This window comes from Sceloporus occidentalis, unplaced genomic scaffold, assembly GCF_023333645.1.
Source record: "Sceloporus occidentalis isolate IW3139 unplaced genomic scaffold, rSceOcc1.0.p SCAF_54, whole genome shotgun sequence".
Lineage (NCBI taxonomy): Eukaryota > Metazoa > Chordata > Lepidosauria > Squamata > Phrynosomatidae > Sceloporus > Sceloporus occidentalis.
In genome coordinates this window covers 387826-402246 of record NW_028317034.1, presented here as the reverse complement: position 1 = coordinate 402246, position 14421 = coordinate 387826, and the positions used below count along the sequence as shown (strand labels likewise).

At 37.5% G+C, this 14421-nt stretch overlaps 1 protein-coding gene across 1 annotated transcript in view; it reads right to left on the bottom strand.

Moving 5' to 3' along the window:
- The window catches only part of LOC149288006 (rho guanine nucleotide exchange factor TIAM2-like), a 67763-nt gene that overhangs the window by 16541 nt on the left and 36801 nt on the right, over positions 1 to 14421 (bottom strand). The window contains exon 13 of the mRNA XM_089492150.1: positions 8721 to 8830. Within this exon, the coding sequence (XP_089348276.1) occupies positions 8721 to 8830 (110 nt within the window). The remainder of the gene's footprint in view (positions 1 to 8720; positions 8831 to 14421) is intronic.

Sequence of the window (14421 nt, the reverse complement as noted above, 5' to 3'; positions counted from 1 at the left end):
ATGGCAGGATTGTCTGCCTTTTATCACTTCAGCACACAAACATGCTTAACACATGGGGTATTCATTTACAGGAACAAACAAATTAACTGGTTTGAACCCCAAAATATGTGAGGCGAGTAGCACATCACATCTCTAGTTGTGCAATACTGAGGGATGTAATCCTTAGCGGTAAAACATGATTTGTAGGGCATGTTTCTAAATCCTCAAATAGTAAGATTTAAACATATAAAATACAAGGCCAGCCAAGCTCTTCCTGCAGCAGAAGCTCAGTGGGGAAGGCCCTTCAGGATGTATAGGGAAGTCAAGCTGGAGAAAGCAGCCCTCTCTCATATTGCTGAAGACTACTTCCCGCAGGATATGGAAGGGATGTATGAGAATAGACAGAACCTAATGCTCCCAAAAGAGATCCAGCATATTGGTGACAACTGTAATAGTTCAATTTAATATGGGGGGGTGTCACCCTTACTTTCATCATCTCAAGGCAAAAGAGCATGTCCTGGGCCTCTCAGTGAACACAGGCCCTAGGCAACCAGCCCCTTTGCCCTTATCAGACTGTTCTCAAGCTATAGCACCAAACAAATCCTTTAACCGGGGGACACTAATAAAAATGTATCAAACAGAGTGCACATAAACTAAAAACGTGCTGGTTCAAGAAGCCAAAAACAAAAATTCCATCAGCTAGGGTTGAGAAAAACTGACCTTTTGTGCAGTAACACTTCTCACAAAGTTGTGAAACAACCAAAATCAAGACTCTCTCAAGATGTCTGCTTCTGCTTAAAGGTGTGTCATTTAATCAGTGAAACCTGCTTAACATGGAGCACACTTCTTCCACTCTTCCATTTAAGCGTGGACGCTTACGGCTAGGTGCAATAAATATATTAAAGCCGTGCATCATTAAAAAGTGAAATTTTGAATTGAATCATTAATAAAACATTGGTGGAGTTTTGCCTTAAGCCATTTCTTTATCTCCAATTAGTTAACCCTTTACTTAAATGACATTCTTGTAATCCTATTAATGGCTACAAATAGTAATAATGCAGTACCTCCGTTAGGGTAGCGCTCTTAATATGTTTGGTCCGTTTTCTAAATATTTATAAATTTAATATAATAAATTGCATCTTTTTCTCTTTTATTTTTCTTGTTTTCTTTGACTTTCATTGTAATGAGCAATGACAAAGAACGTGTTCTTAGAATAAAAAGGTTACATTGGCAATGGTTGTAATAATATATATGGTCTGCAGAAAAAATGCAATTATACTAACATAAGTTTTCAATAAAATGTAAGCAATCAAGGTTGCTCTAAAACCACACATCGGTCTTATGGGTATGATGCATTCATACCCTTTTAGAAAGTTTAAAATAAATACAAAAAGCATAAAAGATCACCTTTAAACCAAATAGCTCTGCAAGGTGCTAAATAATCAAACGTGTCACTGGTGCAAAGTGTTCTAAAAAGGTACCTAAGGTGGCAAAAATGAACAACTTTCCGCTTTTACAATGCTTTGGAAGGTTCACAACTACTGGCTGCAACTATTAGCATTTTACTTTTGGCAGCGCACTGCCTAGGTAATGTTTCATCTACAGGCAGTCATATGTTGTAACAATAAATACTCAATTTGCCATACCGGAAAGCAGAATTCAGACTCATCCACGCAGCTGAGGCACCAGGAAAGGTCTTTGAGAGTGGTCTTCAAAGCCACTTTCATTGTTAGGATTGCCAAATGAAACGGCAGGAATTTCTCCTCCATCTTGTCAGAACCAAAATATGTATGTTATGGGGGGACTGTTCCAGATGCCTCCCGTCCGGCACTACATACAGTGAAAATGTCTACCTCTCTCTCTGATGGTAATCCAGATTAGTAAACAACAGTGAGTGTTTCCCTGATGAAGATCATTGTTTGGAATAATCATTAAGCCTGGATTATTAGCTTGATGTTGACCATATGTTAGCTTTTTTAAGATGTTTAAGGACAGCGCCTTTATAAGAATCAACTTTTTTCAAGATTTTATGTTCCTACCAATCAAACATCTGTGATAATTTAGCTTGACATGTTCCTGAAACCTAACCCAGTGTAAATGTGTGGGCTATCTGCACTGGGTTGACCCCAGGATACATGGACCTACTGCTTAAGTAGTAAATTATGTTTGACTAGCGGTTCAGACATAACAACTTTCTCTGAATGCAGGTGAAGTCTCAATGACCATGCAAACCTTTCCTAATGTAGAGATCCCCTGGTCCCAAATAAAATGTTTATTATTCAAACAAATTGGACATATTTAAAAGGATAAAAATACAGAGTAGAGAATGGTCTACTTCTTTTTCTCTTCTATTCCTCTTTTTCACCATCTCTGAGGATCCTTATAAAATGCTACAGGGTAGGACCCTGTTGAACTTTTATTCTCTAAATGGAAAGGTGTGGCTGGATGCTGTGTAAGTCATTTCTGTTTATTAAAAGCTTTTTAAAGCATTTATTTGCATATTTCTGCCATTTTTCTAATTGGCTAATTTGATTTGGGGTTTGATTTGCTTTGAACATTTTGATTTGGTCCACAATTTGAGGCTTGTAGGGCCCATGTAACAGATTCATGGCCCACGTCCAACCTTCTGCTGTTTCTAATGTCACTAAATGTCACACCATGCATTGTTTGTTTATAGTTTTTCTTTCCAAAATATAGAATTTCAAAAACATATGTAAATTAGCCAACTAGAGGGGGGGGGGGGCAGGTAAATGAGGCTAAACAGATTTTTCTAAGCAATTGGTGATGTGCAAATTGAATTCCACCTTATTGTGGGTAAGGTTTCCCTTTAATCTGTTTTTCATTTCTTACCGGCACTGACCTTTTAATCATTCTAATGCCATAAAAAGGCAACTAGGGGTCACATAGTCAGAATATCACACGCTGTCGGTAGAATACATAAACCACAGCATCGGCCAGACAAATTACTTTGCTTGTAATTCACGGTTAAATACACAGAAACATCAGATTAGTTATGCCTCTCTAAAACTGCAATTCCATTAACAAGGCAAGATGACATTGTCCACCCTTATAATAGCAATTTATAATTAGGATAACGAAATATTTGGCATTCTGTTAAATCTAAAGTAGCAGCCTTTAATTCCCAGAAGAAAAATCAACCCGATCTGCTATCTTTGACGGCAAAATGTCTTCACTATTCTATTTCTTATAGAATAATTTATATATTGCCAAGATTTAATCTATTGTAATTACATTGTGTTTTCATTCCAGACTATTTTAAGTACAAATTAACTAAAATAACAGTACATTTGGCAATGATCCCTTAGCTACAGCATTTATTGAACTCTTGGTTTTTTGTTTAAACAACATTGGTCTATATATATATTTGATTTAGAGAAGTAGAGACAGTAAAGATTCACAAGATTTCACAAATATAAAATGTAAGCTTTCCCAGACTTCTCCAGGAATGATTATTTATAGTTTTCTGAAGCTCAAGCAGGAGAGGGCTGGCACTGAGCACATGGGTAAGTTGACCCAAATACTCCAGTATTATAATGGGCTAAACCTTAAAAGACGTGAATGTTTATTGTGTACTGTTTATTCCCATTTAACATGCATTCACCAAGTTCCAGAAATTTAAGTCAAGGTGTAACTGCTGTACAAAGTAGTACATTTTTGTGGCTACGCCTGGAATTAAAAGTAAAACACAAATATCTTGATAGTAGCCCATAAATCTTAAATTCAGTAATTCAAGTACAACTTAAATCTAAACAAGTAGTCTAATTCTGACACCAAGAATTCATGAAACTCCATAGCTGTCAATTCCACAGCTGAGAACAGAAAAAGGAATTTCGGAAGAATACTCCTGGCACGTAGCTATTGAAACAGCCAATTAGTGTCAAGTACGACAGGATGAACCGAGATGGGTACAAACTTTGCTCATCTTTCCCTTACGAAGTCAACATTTAAATCTGGGTTTATTTTATATGTAAATGCATAAAAAAAAAGGAAGCACCACTAATTAGCTGTAAAACATGTATGCCGTTGAGTTTATTCAGTGTACAATGTGGACATTCTCCCAAGGAACCTCTACTAGCAATATTTGTCCAGAGCATTGAGAGTGTCTACTATTCCTGCCATCGCTCTCAGTTAACTTTATAAATTGTTATTTTTTTGGTCTTCCTTGATTAGTTTTGATTATAAGGAAGTTGCCCAAGGACTCCACTATACATAAACAGAAGCGCCACTGAAATTTATATTTATTTTCATGTGTAAAGTGAATCTCTCAAAACAGAAACCATCCTAACAGAAAAGAAACTGGAAATCGTCTTTTTTTTCTGATTATAAAATATGCATAAAAATGCATTAACATTTTTTTTTATTTCCCTGTTTACAGTACAAATGCAGTCTGCAACAGTGTATTATATTAACTTCACTGTTCTCTTCTGCCAAAGAGGAAAACAAGTTGAAAATGATATTGATGCCTTAGCTGATATTTCATTGTTTTTTAATCATCATTCAGCAATTAACAGTGTTAAGTGACTTTGCTTAGTTACAAATATGTTCATGCCCCCTGTAGTCAGGGGCCAAAGGCAGATGCATGGGCCAGTTTATGAGTGGGCTGAGAGTCGGGGAAATTAATAAAACTGTTTCAACTAAACTGTGCCACTGATTTCAACCAAATATGTAAGATAAACAGTTTAGAAACATGGTTGTCGGGTTCTCTTTAAGGCAAACAACTGTAATTGTGTAGTGTTCTATTACTATAGAGGACAAAAATGTTATAAAGCCTGTACTTTAGAAACGTTGGTCTATTCATCAAATATTATGCTGTTTACATATATCGATCTGTACGTCAATGCTGCACTCCACTTACTGTGGATTAGAGCCAGCAGGAATAAAATAATCATTATTGCTTTTATCAGCTGTTGGAACGTAATCAAATGACTAACAGGAGAAAAAACAGCAGGTAATAAAACTACTACTGAATGTCATGTAGCTACATATCCCAACTATCATTTCCAAGTTTTTGGCACTGTCCTGCCAAGCCCCTCTGCTTTCCCGCTTTGTAGTGGGCAACAGTGATCTTCCCAGACCCACCTTGCTACAGAAATCACTGAGCTTCTGCTGCGCCAAACTTCAATCACAGCTCCCAAGGACTACCTCGCAAGCTACTATAGCGGAGGCCCAGCATATGATGTCATAACTCGTCACCACGTTTCTTTAGACTACATGGGACTGCAGACGAACGCAAGCTGAAGGGTCCTGCTTTGGCCAACTGAAATGGTGGGGGGTCATAGATTAAATTAGATCTCATATAAAACAGAATAAGTCACGATCGTTCATTCGTGATTAAATCTCTATTTTACCGTTACCATCAGTTAATGTGTACATTTTGAATGGTAATGTATATTTAAGAAGTTTAATGCTATGTGTAGCACAAAGTGCACTCAGGTGTTAATATGATTTAGCCACAGAGGTACATTATTTCAGCTACCCCTCTGCCTTTTATCATTAATAATACTCTTGCACGGACGGTTGCCCTTAGCAACCTGAAACTTCACTGTTACATAAGAAAAATTAAACTTCTGATTCCCTGATTAAAGGTACCTTTACACAGCCCAGCCAGAAAAAACAACTTCACTAATGGTACCTACACGATTTAAGATGCTTAAATGTCTGCATAAGATTTTATATTCTTCTAAGTAGCTCAAACCATAACGATTTCACAATTGTCACGTTAAATGAGACCTCAAATCTGTAATCTAAAATCCTGAATTACCTGTGATCAAATAAATCACTGATTTTTAGCTTACATTGTTTTACCGTGTAGAAATGGTTTTCAATTACCTAAGATAAATTTATCTCAGCGAACAGAATCCACCCCCCCATATGTACTTCAATGAAAGCAATTAGACAAAAAGCATTTGAGATAATACATACTTTAAATCACATTTAACCTGAGTAGATTTTAAAAACGTAATAAATAAATGCCTGTTCTTTGATCCTCCTTTCCCCTTAAACTGTGCCCAAAATTGTCCTTTTACATGGGGTTAAATACCATTTTAATTAATAAAATACATACAGAACGTTTCTAGTAGCAAGGTGATGTGCAATTTTCACATTAAGCTAGAATTGATCTAATTTATTATAATCTACTAAAATAAAAACTGCAGTGTTATAAAAGACTTATTAGAATTCAATTCAAAAGGAACATTGCAGATGTAACTTTGTAAATTGCTTAGTCTATTACTATAGATCAAACATCTATTCGGTGCCACGAAACATCTGTACACAAAAGTTAATGTAGCATTTCATAAGCCTAGTGCAATTGATTTATATACTTACATGTTAAATGAAGTCGATCAAATATGTTCCCGTACAAAAAAGTGTAATAAGATTCGCTGCCGTTGCCAGTGGGAAAAAATAGCAATTCTCTAGCTGTGCTGTGAAATCTTTGCAAACTGGCAGTTCTTCCTAGCGCCACCAATCTCATCTTTGACGAGAGTGCTCCTGTTGAATCCTTCCAGTCCTAGACCTATGTGTATCCACAGGTCTGTCACCGTCTGAGCTACATGCTTCAAGTCAAGTCACTTGCCAGCGTGGCTTGCAGAAACACCAAGCACAAGCCAATGCATTGGAACACAAAGAGCTTATGCTTGAATCATATGTCTGTGTACAACGCCAGAAGAGAATGAACTGATATGCATTTTCCAAAGAAGGAGGCACAGCACAATTTTTTTTTGCTTTCTATTGTGCTTGTCTCGAAAAATCTGTTTTGGTTAATCAAACTAACTCATGGCGCGCAGTAATGTCACCCGTATTTCGCAGTGTTCACGCGCAATATTACACAACCTAGCTCAACACAACCTTACAATAAATAAAGGAGCTGGTGTGAAAGCGGTGACACTAATGGTTACCCTATAGCAGAAAGCACCCAATTATTCATGGTTAGTAGAAATTGCAGGGCTGTCAAAGGCTGTCTTCCAGCCAGCGCTCCCACTAAAACATCTGATTTCTAATTTCAATTACACCACCCTGACAGTTGCATATTATTAGTACCGGTAAAACCATACGTGCTACATTTAGAACTGTGATCATTAGTGTGGAGTGCCTGTGCAAAATGCTATTCAAAATATGATCGTCAAATGCCAGATCTCTAGCCACTATGCCAAAATGAATCCATCAATCCAATTTTCATGGAAAGAGTTGGATAGAATTGGAACACTCTACTTCTCAATAAATAACCATGGTCACAAGCGCAAGCAAAGGCAACCATACTGTCACAGCATAGTCCTATACACAACCGTAGCAGAAATAGATTCAATAACAAGTGCAAAAATAATGGGAAAATATCGATCGGCAACCTAATTGTAAGCTCTTTTTCAGCAGCCGGGGGTAATCTGGGTTTATCCCGCTTTAAAATATAGTTACAGCAATTGCAAAAGTGCACGGCACGGGTTGGCATAAACAATTTTATGAAAGCGACAAAACCACGGGTAAATGCAGCATTTCCCTGAACTAAGGTGGCTATTAACTCCCAGGTGTCACATTAACAAAAGTGGGATTGCTAACCTTCAGTTCAAATATTTTCAACTAATTAATCAAGGAATTGAAACAGGCTGCACCTGACGTAGTTGTGGAATTAAAAGGATGAAATGAATATTGAAAGGGATCATGGCACAGGCAGAGCAGATGCTGAAATGGGCGAATGGGAAGTCAGAGGGAAGGAAAAACTGTAGAAGAATCAGAAAAGGGGTGATGGAAGGACAGGGGTCAGGTAGCATGGGGGGCTGTTCTCATGATTTTCATAACAGAAGGTATATTTCGTGTCATCAACTTGTGCTTCTGTCAATAGGGGAATGAGAAAAAAGGGGTGATTCTGGAAAATTGAAATTATAATAAAACAAAGATGTTGGCACCTACAAAACTAAAGGCATGCAAGAGCAATGACTATGCCAAGACTTAAATAATTACTGTGACTTTATGCACCAAAATGTTTCCTCGACTCATAGTGGGCATGATACCTAAACTCGTATTAATATTAATGAGCAGAACTACTGGTCAAAAACCGTAAAGATGGGCAATACTGCATCCCGATAGCAGAATGTAACTTTTTGGGAAATTATTTACAGTCAACAATACAGTTAAAAGACATAAGGTCCACATAAGTGACAACCTTGCCACACATTGTATCTGTAGACTGAGTATGAGACAAACAAACCAAAACAATTATTTATTCTCAGTGAGAACATCCAACATGCATTTTCTCTTAGCACAGTCAGTTTCACCGGGGGAAAGTGAAATAAGCATCAAGTTCAAATGGCCACCAGGGGAAAGTGAAGTTGGTACCAATGGCCTTATCATAGGTTTTGATTGGACTGTCAGATGCTTTGTCAATATTTGTGTAGTCTTGGGATTTTTCTGTGCCATGGGTGGCTTAAGGCTGTTTGATTATTAGCCTGGTTTTAGCATGTCATATAGCAGTCTGTAGGATACTGCACTCATAATAAGTGCCCTTTTTAGCTGAGAAGAAATGTATTGCAATTTAGATGGATGTCCAAAATGTTCAAAGCATATTAAGTTATTAATATGTTCTCCACTGATACTCTACACAAGGTGCTGTTTAGTTTATTCAGCCCTATGTGAGAGGGGTGAGGAAAACAGGGAAGAAGGAAGTAAACGGCATTCAAGCAAAAGCAGATTATGACTTTTTTACCCAAAGAACATTATTCTCTTACCTTATAAGCCTGATCCATTCTGTCCATTCTCTCTCTTGTCTGCACCTGATCTAGCGCATCACCTGTGCTGCTACGTTTCAGATTGGCAACATCTGGGACATTGCTTAAATCTAAAATATCAAACAACAATGTTTTATTTTTATTGTGGATTCATACCAATGAAAATAAATCTATGTATTTTATATGATGTATTTGCCAGGTAAATACAAATTCTTTACATTGTAGGTGCCATGCGGTAGGGGGTGGCTTGCCGGTTGTTCACACGGCCCTACAATCTATGTGTTGCAATATAAAGTTATGCTATGATTTTTATTTTATTTTATTTTTTTACGGATACCGTTTGCTGAATCAACCATATAATGCAGAACTGTTTATTGTAGTAAGGTACAATTATGGCAGCCCTACACGAGTCTCTCTGGAATACTGCTAAGAATTCATGACTAAGACAGACATACAATTAACCCTATTCAATGGTGCACATCTATGGCATCATTATCGTATTGTAAAGCAGGCAACTGACACACCTGGCAATGAATTACAGAGTAAGACAATCATCCTTGAAGTCTTCCTGTTGCCACTATATTTATTGCCTTTTCGTGATGAAAAAGACAATTGCCAATTAGAATTTTTTTATAGATCTAACTCTACATGGAAAAAAAAAAGGAGTCATTTTGTGCTACATTTCACAGGTGGTCCACTCATATGATTTCCATCTCATAGGTAACCGATATTTTTCAAGCCTCAAATGAAGTGATACAGCAGATGAGTCATTTTATTAATTTTAGTTGTGTAATGCAAATTTTTTTAGGATATTTACGATCTTTAACACAATTTTTAAATATGTCAAAAGCTTGTATTGTATTGTAAGGTGTATTCACTAATGCCATATTTTCTAAGATGGCTCTATCTCTCTCTATGTACATGACTTTATACCATCATACTGCATTGTGTTTAGTTTAGTCACACTGTCATAGTACACATCCTTGCAAAGTTGAAAATATGAGGCTGTTGACTGACTATGTATAAAAGTATATAAACCAATGCATTCAATCAATAGGAAATGGCTTTGCTTGTAGTTTTTTTGTAGTGATTATGATTATCATTTTATCTGATTATGACCTAACGAGACATTTATCTCTCCTAAGACAAAAAATGTTTTTCTCTTTACGTCACTGCGTTCGTCTTTGGTTATTTTTTTTCACACGGACAAGGATATGAAGGGACTTTGTTGGAACAAAGTCTTTATTCTTACTGATTATTCCACTACATTTTCCAATACCGTGTATAACAATGTCAGGTGGCTTATAGCTTGCGCATATTTAGAAAATACTCTCCCCTGACATTCTAATAATTTTAAAAGCGTCTTGCGATCAATTCATACAAAGCAGTGTTTGAGTCACTGAGAGTCAACAGGAAGCAAATGAGAAGGAATGTGTCAGTATCGCCCACCAGGCTACACATTCATTCGCCAGACTAGGAAAATGAAAAAAAAAATATTTTCTGTTATTGTGTGGTCATTTAACACATCACAAAGCCATAATTACCCTGCAGTGAGTCCTGTTCATAGCAATTTAAAATATCAAAGATAATGACAACCAAATAACCATAAGAACAACATGCTTCTCAAATGTATTTTTGAGTAGCGCATGCATTGGAATTTCTAATTCTTAATTTATACGAAAGTTAGCATAAGCAGAAATACCCATTTAAAACAATTTGTTGAATGTGAAACAATAACAAGAGGAGGTAAGTAGTTAGGTATATGTCCCAGATAAATGTATACATTCATTCTACAATTCTAGATATGATTGTGTTCTGGTAAGGAACGAAGCTAATCTGTGACTCACAGAATAACGTGGCCCGCACTTCCCTTGTACATTCATCTTAAACTTGAAATCTGGTTCATTATTTCCAAAGACAGGTGAACACTATGCTGCTTTAAGAGGTGATGTCAATGCGTCTGGAACTCACCAACTAACAATAGTGCCTACAATAAGCACGTTAATGCTGCTGTGCTTACAGATGTTGGGAATGAATACAGGACAGAATGGAGAATAATAGTGGTTACATGGGTGCAGTGGCATCGCTACAGGGGGGCAATTGCCCCCCTGGCGAATTTGGAATAAAGTCGCAATGTGACTTTAAATCACGTCTTTTTTTTTTTTAATGCGGAGGAGAGAGGGTGCGGCCCGCACAAGATCGGCAGCCAGGGCAACCGATCTTACGCGGGCCGCACCTCGAGCCCTGCTGCTTACCTGTGGGAGGGTCTTCTGTACTGCATAGAGGAAGCGGAACCTAGCAGAGTTCACGTGACATCACATGACTCTGCTCCAGTCCTGCTTCCTCTGTGCAGTACCAGAGAACGCAGAGGGAGGCCGCGCCCTCTGCTGAAGTCTGTGAGCGGCATCGAGGAGCTGCAGTGCAGGTAAGGGGGTGGGGAGGGTGTTTGAATGAGTATGGGTGATTGAGGGAATTAATCTGTGAATGAATGAGTATATGAACGAATGAGTGTGTGTGTGATAGCATGGATGTGTAAGTGCTGGAACCTAGGCATGATGGGACTGTGATTACTGTTAGCAATCACACTCCTATCATGCCAAGTCATCCAGTACATGCTGAAACCTAGCTAGCTGCCCCCCTTGTGTATTGATGCTGACAGCAGTATGGGCTCTACACATCACTTACAGGCACTTACATAGGAGTGTGATTGCTAACAGCAATCACAGTCCCATCATGCCTAGGTACCAGCATTTACTGGTTACCTGGGTATGATAGGAGTGTGATTGCTGTGTGGGCAGTGTGGACGCCAGGGCTGGCTTTGGGGTGTGCAACCTGTGATCTATGCCTGTAATTTAGGGGGTTTTAAATATACCTTTTAATGACGTGTTTTTATGTGAATTCCAATTGATCTATACCTGCAAAGCTGGGTTTTTGCGTTATTCTGTAGATCCATATCTATATATTTCCATACATTATTTATGTATACCTGCAAATACAGTGTTTGTATGTCTTATTCAGTTGATTAATACCTGCAATGCTGTTTCCATGTATTTATTTGATCTATACCTGCAATGCTACGTTTCATATACTATTGTATACCTGCAAATACAGGATTTGTATGTCTGATTCTGTTTATTTGATATATACCTTCAGTGCTGGGATCACAAGTGAATTTCAGTTGATCTATACATGCAAAGCTTGGTTTGTGTGTTAATGTGTTGATCTATACCTGATATCGGCAACTGGGGCTAATATTAATATATATGGGCAGCAGAGGCATCAACACACAAGGGGCAAAAACACTAAGGGGGGTATAAACGACAATGCAGTGTGAAAAATCCATCCTGATGTAGACGTCTGTGACATGGATTGTGTCCTGCTGTTTGTGTGTTTTTGGTTATCAGTGTAGCAGAGCCTGTCCTCGGGTGTGTGTGTATAGGTGTTGGTGTGGCAGAGCCTGTCCTGGTGTGTGTTTGGGTGTCAGTGTGTCAGAGCCTGTCCTGGTGTGTGTGTGTGTTTGGATGTGGGTGTGGCAGAGCCTGTCCTGATGTGTGTGGGTGTCTGTGTGGCAGAACCTGTCCTGGTGTGTGTGTGTGTTTGGTTGTCGGTGTGGCAAAGCCTGTCCTGGTGTGTGTGTGTCTGGCTGTTGGTGTGGCAGAGCCTGTGTTGGTGTGTGTGTTTGGTCATCTGTTTCCTGGCACTTAACTTACAGTAGGAATTATTTAACTTATTTTTATCCAGAGATAAAATGCCCTCCTGAAGTTGTAGTGACTTCAGGGGACAAAACGTTCAAGGCCCTGAAATCATTTAGTGGAAAAGTTATTTATTTTGTTATAATATTTATTTCAAGGATTAGTCGCACTCGATTGTGGCTTCAGGCTTCCCATGTTGAATGATCAAGTATTATTTTAGCCCAATAACAAAAGTATAATTCCATAGCACATTACTTTTGGAAATTATTAATGCCCCCCAGTTTAACTGTGGTATCTTGTGTGCCCCCCCTATATATTGTTTCTAGAATCGCCACTGCATGGGTGACATTGGTAAATTATGGAAGGTTGCAAAGGAACGGATAATGATCATATGCATACACAAGTCCCCAACCGCACCTTTTTCTGCATAGGTTGGAAACAAAAGCATCTGAAATTAAACATGGCTAGCACAGCACATTAAGATAGCAAACAAGGTGAAATAGGCTTTTCACTAGTTTGGGCAGAACAATAAAGGCATATCTGCAAAATGAGGATCTTCACCTGCCATAGCCTATAATCACGCATTATTATATGATAGCAAGCCATATTTAGACATAGTCTGGAAGATCCTAATAGAGTAGAACATTTTATGTAATGTGGATGTATTAATTCTGAAAGCATAAATGCTAGGTGAAAAAAAACAAAATGATTTGCTAAGGCATGAGTGGTTTTGTTTGTTGTCTTCTTCTGATATCATCCTTCCCACACCACCCACTTTATGATGAGGTAACGCGAATGCTGATCCAAATATCCTCATTTCACAGCTATTTTTTAAGTTATATGATAGAAAATTACTTAACTAGGATGGATTCTCACACCATTGAGGTAATTTTCTTTAAAAGCCTTGTATAAACTACATTAAGCAGCTTAGTGTGTACACATGTTCTAGTTGACATGGGTATTACGCTGATGTAAGATTCTGATATGTATGTTTTTTGTTGTTTTTTTGTTTTGCACTGGAACACATTTCTAACTTTGCTGGGGGGAAAAAATAGCAGTTTTTGATGTTGTGTGATTATAATTGTGTAGGAGACAGCACAAAGGCTTAATTACAAGCAATGAATCATCTAATCTACTGTCAGAATTTAGTTGTTAACAAGGTTAAAAGCCTCTACTGTGCTGGAAAAAAGGATTTGTATGTTTCCACATTTTACCCTGGACCTAAGAATTAACCTAAAAACATAAGAAGACCTATCAAAAAGGTATTTCGTGGTTGTAAAAATAAATATTTGTCTTTAAACATAAACCCAGTGCTGTATACAATAATGTAGTTTAGCGCTAAATAAAGGTGTTTTCAAATTCATTTTGTTTTGATAAACTTACTATATCTGAACATTGGTAGGCAGACCTGTAATATTTTGGGTGACTTTACTGCTCCGACACCACACTGAGATTATTCTTTATGGCAATGCTAACTAAGTCCGGTTTATCTAATATAAAAAATAATTGCCTACTTTCATGGCTCTTAGAGTCCCTCTGGATGATTAAGAAGGAGCCATACTAAGCTATTCTATTGTTTACCACAATGTAGTGGGTTTTTTTTATTACACCGGGCTAAAATAACAGCTAGAAGACATACACATAATCTTCTGTCTAAAAAGAGAGATGTTATATATAACGTAGTTTTGTTTTGCTTTTAGAAAAAAAAATATATATATTTTTGAAAGCTTGTTTTAATGAGACACTAGTGAATTTTTTTTAATGTTCCTAATGATTATATATTCTGAAACATGTCCAGAAAGTATTGATCTGTTTACAGTCTATATCTTCCATTATATAATTAAACTCTTATCCTTCAAAAACTGCAGAACAATATGGGACTGCTGTAATGTAATGGATCATTCTAAGAGGCACCGAAGAAAATATTCCTTGCTCTTGTTGGTCTTAACGTAGAGGCGTTGTCTAGTAAGAGACTTGATTGGTGAAGATTCAGAGCGCTCAAGGTATAC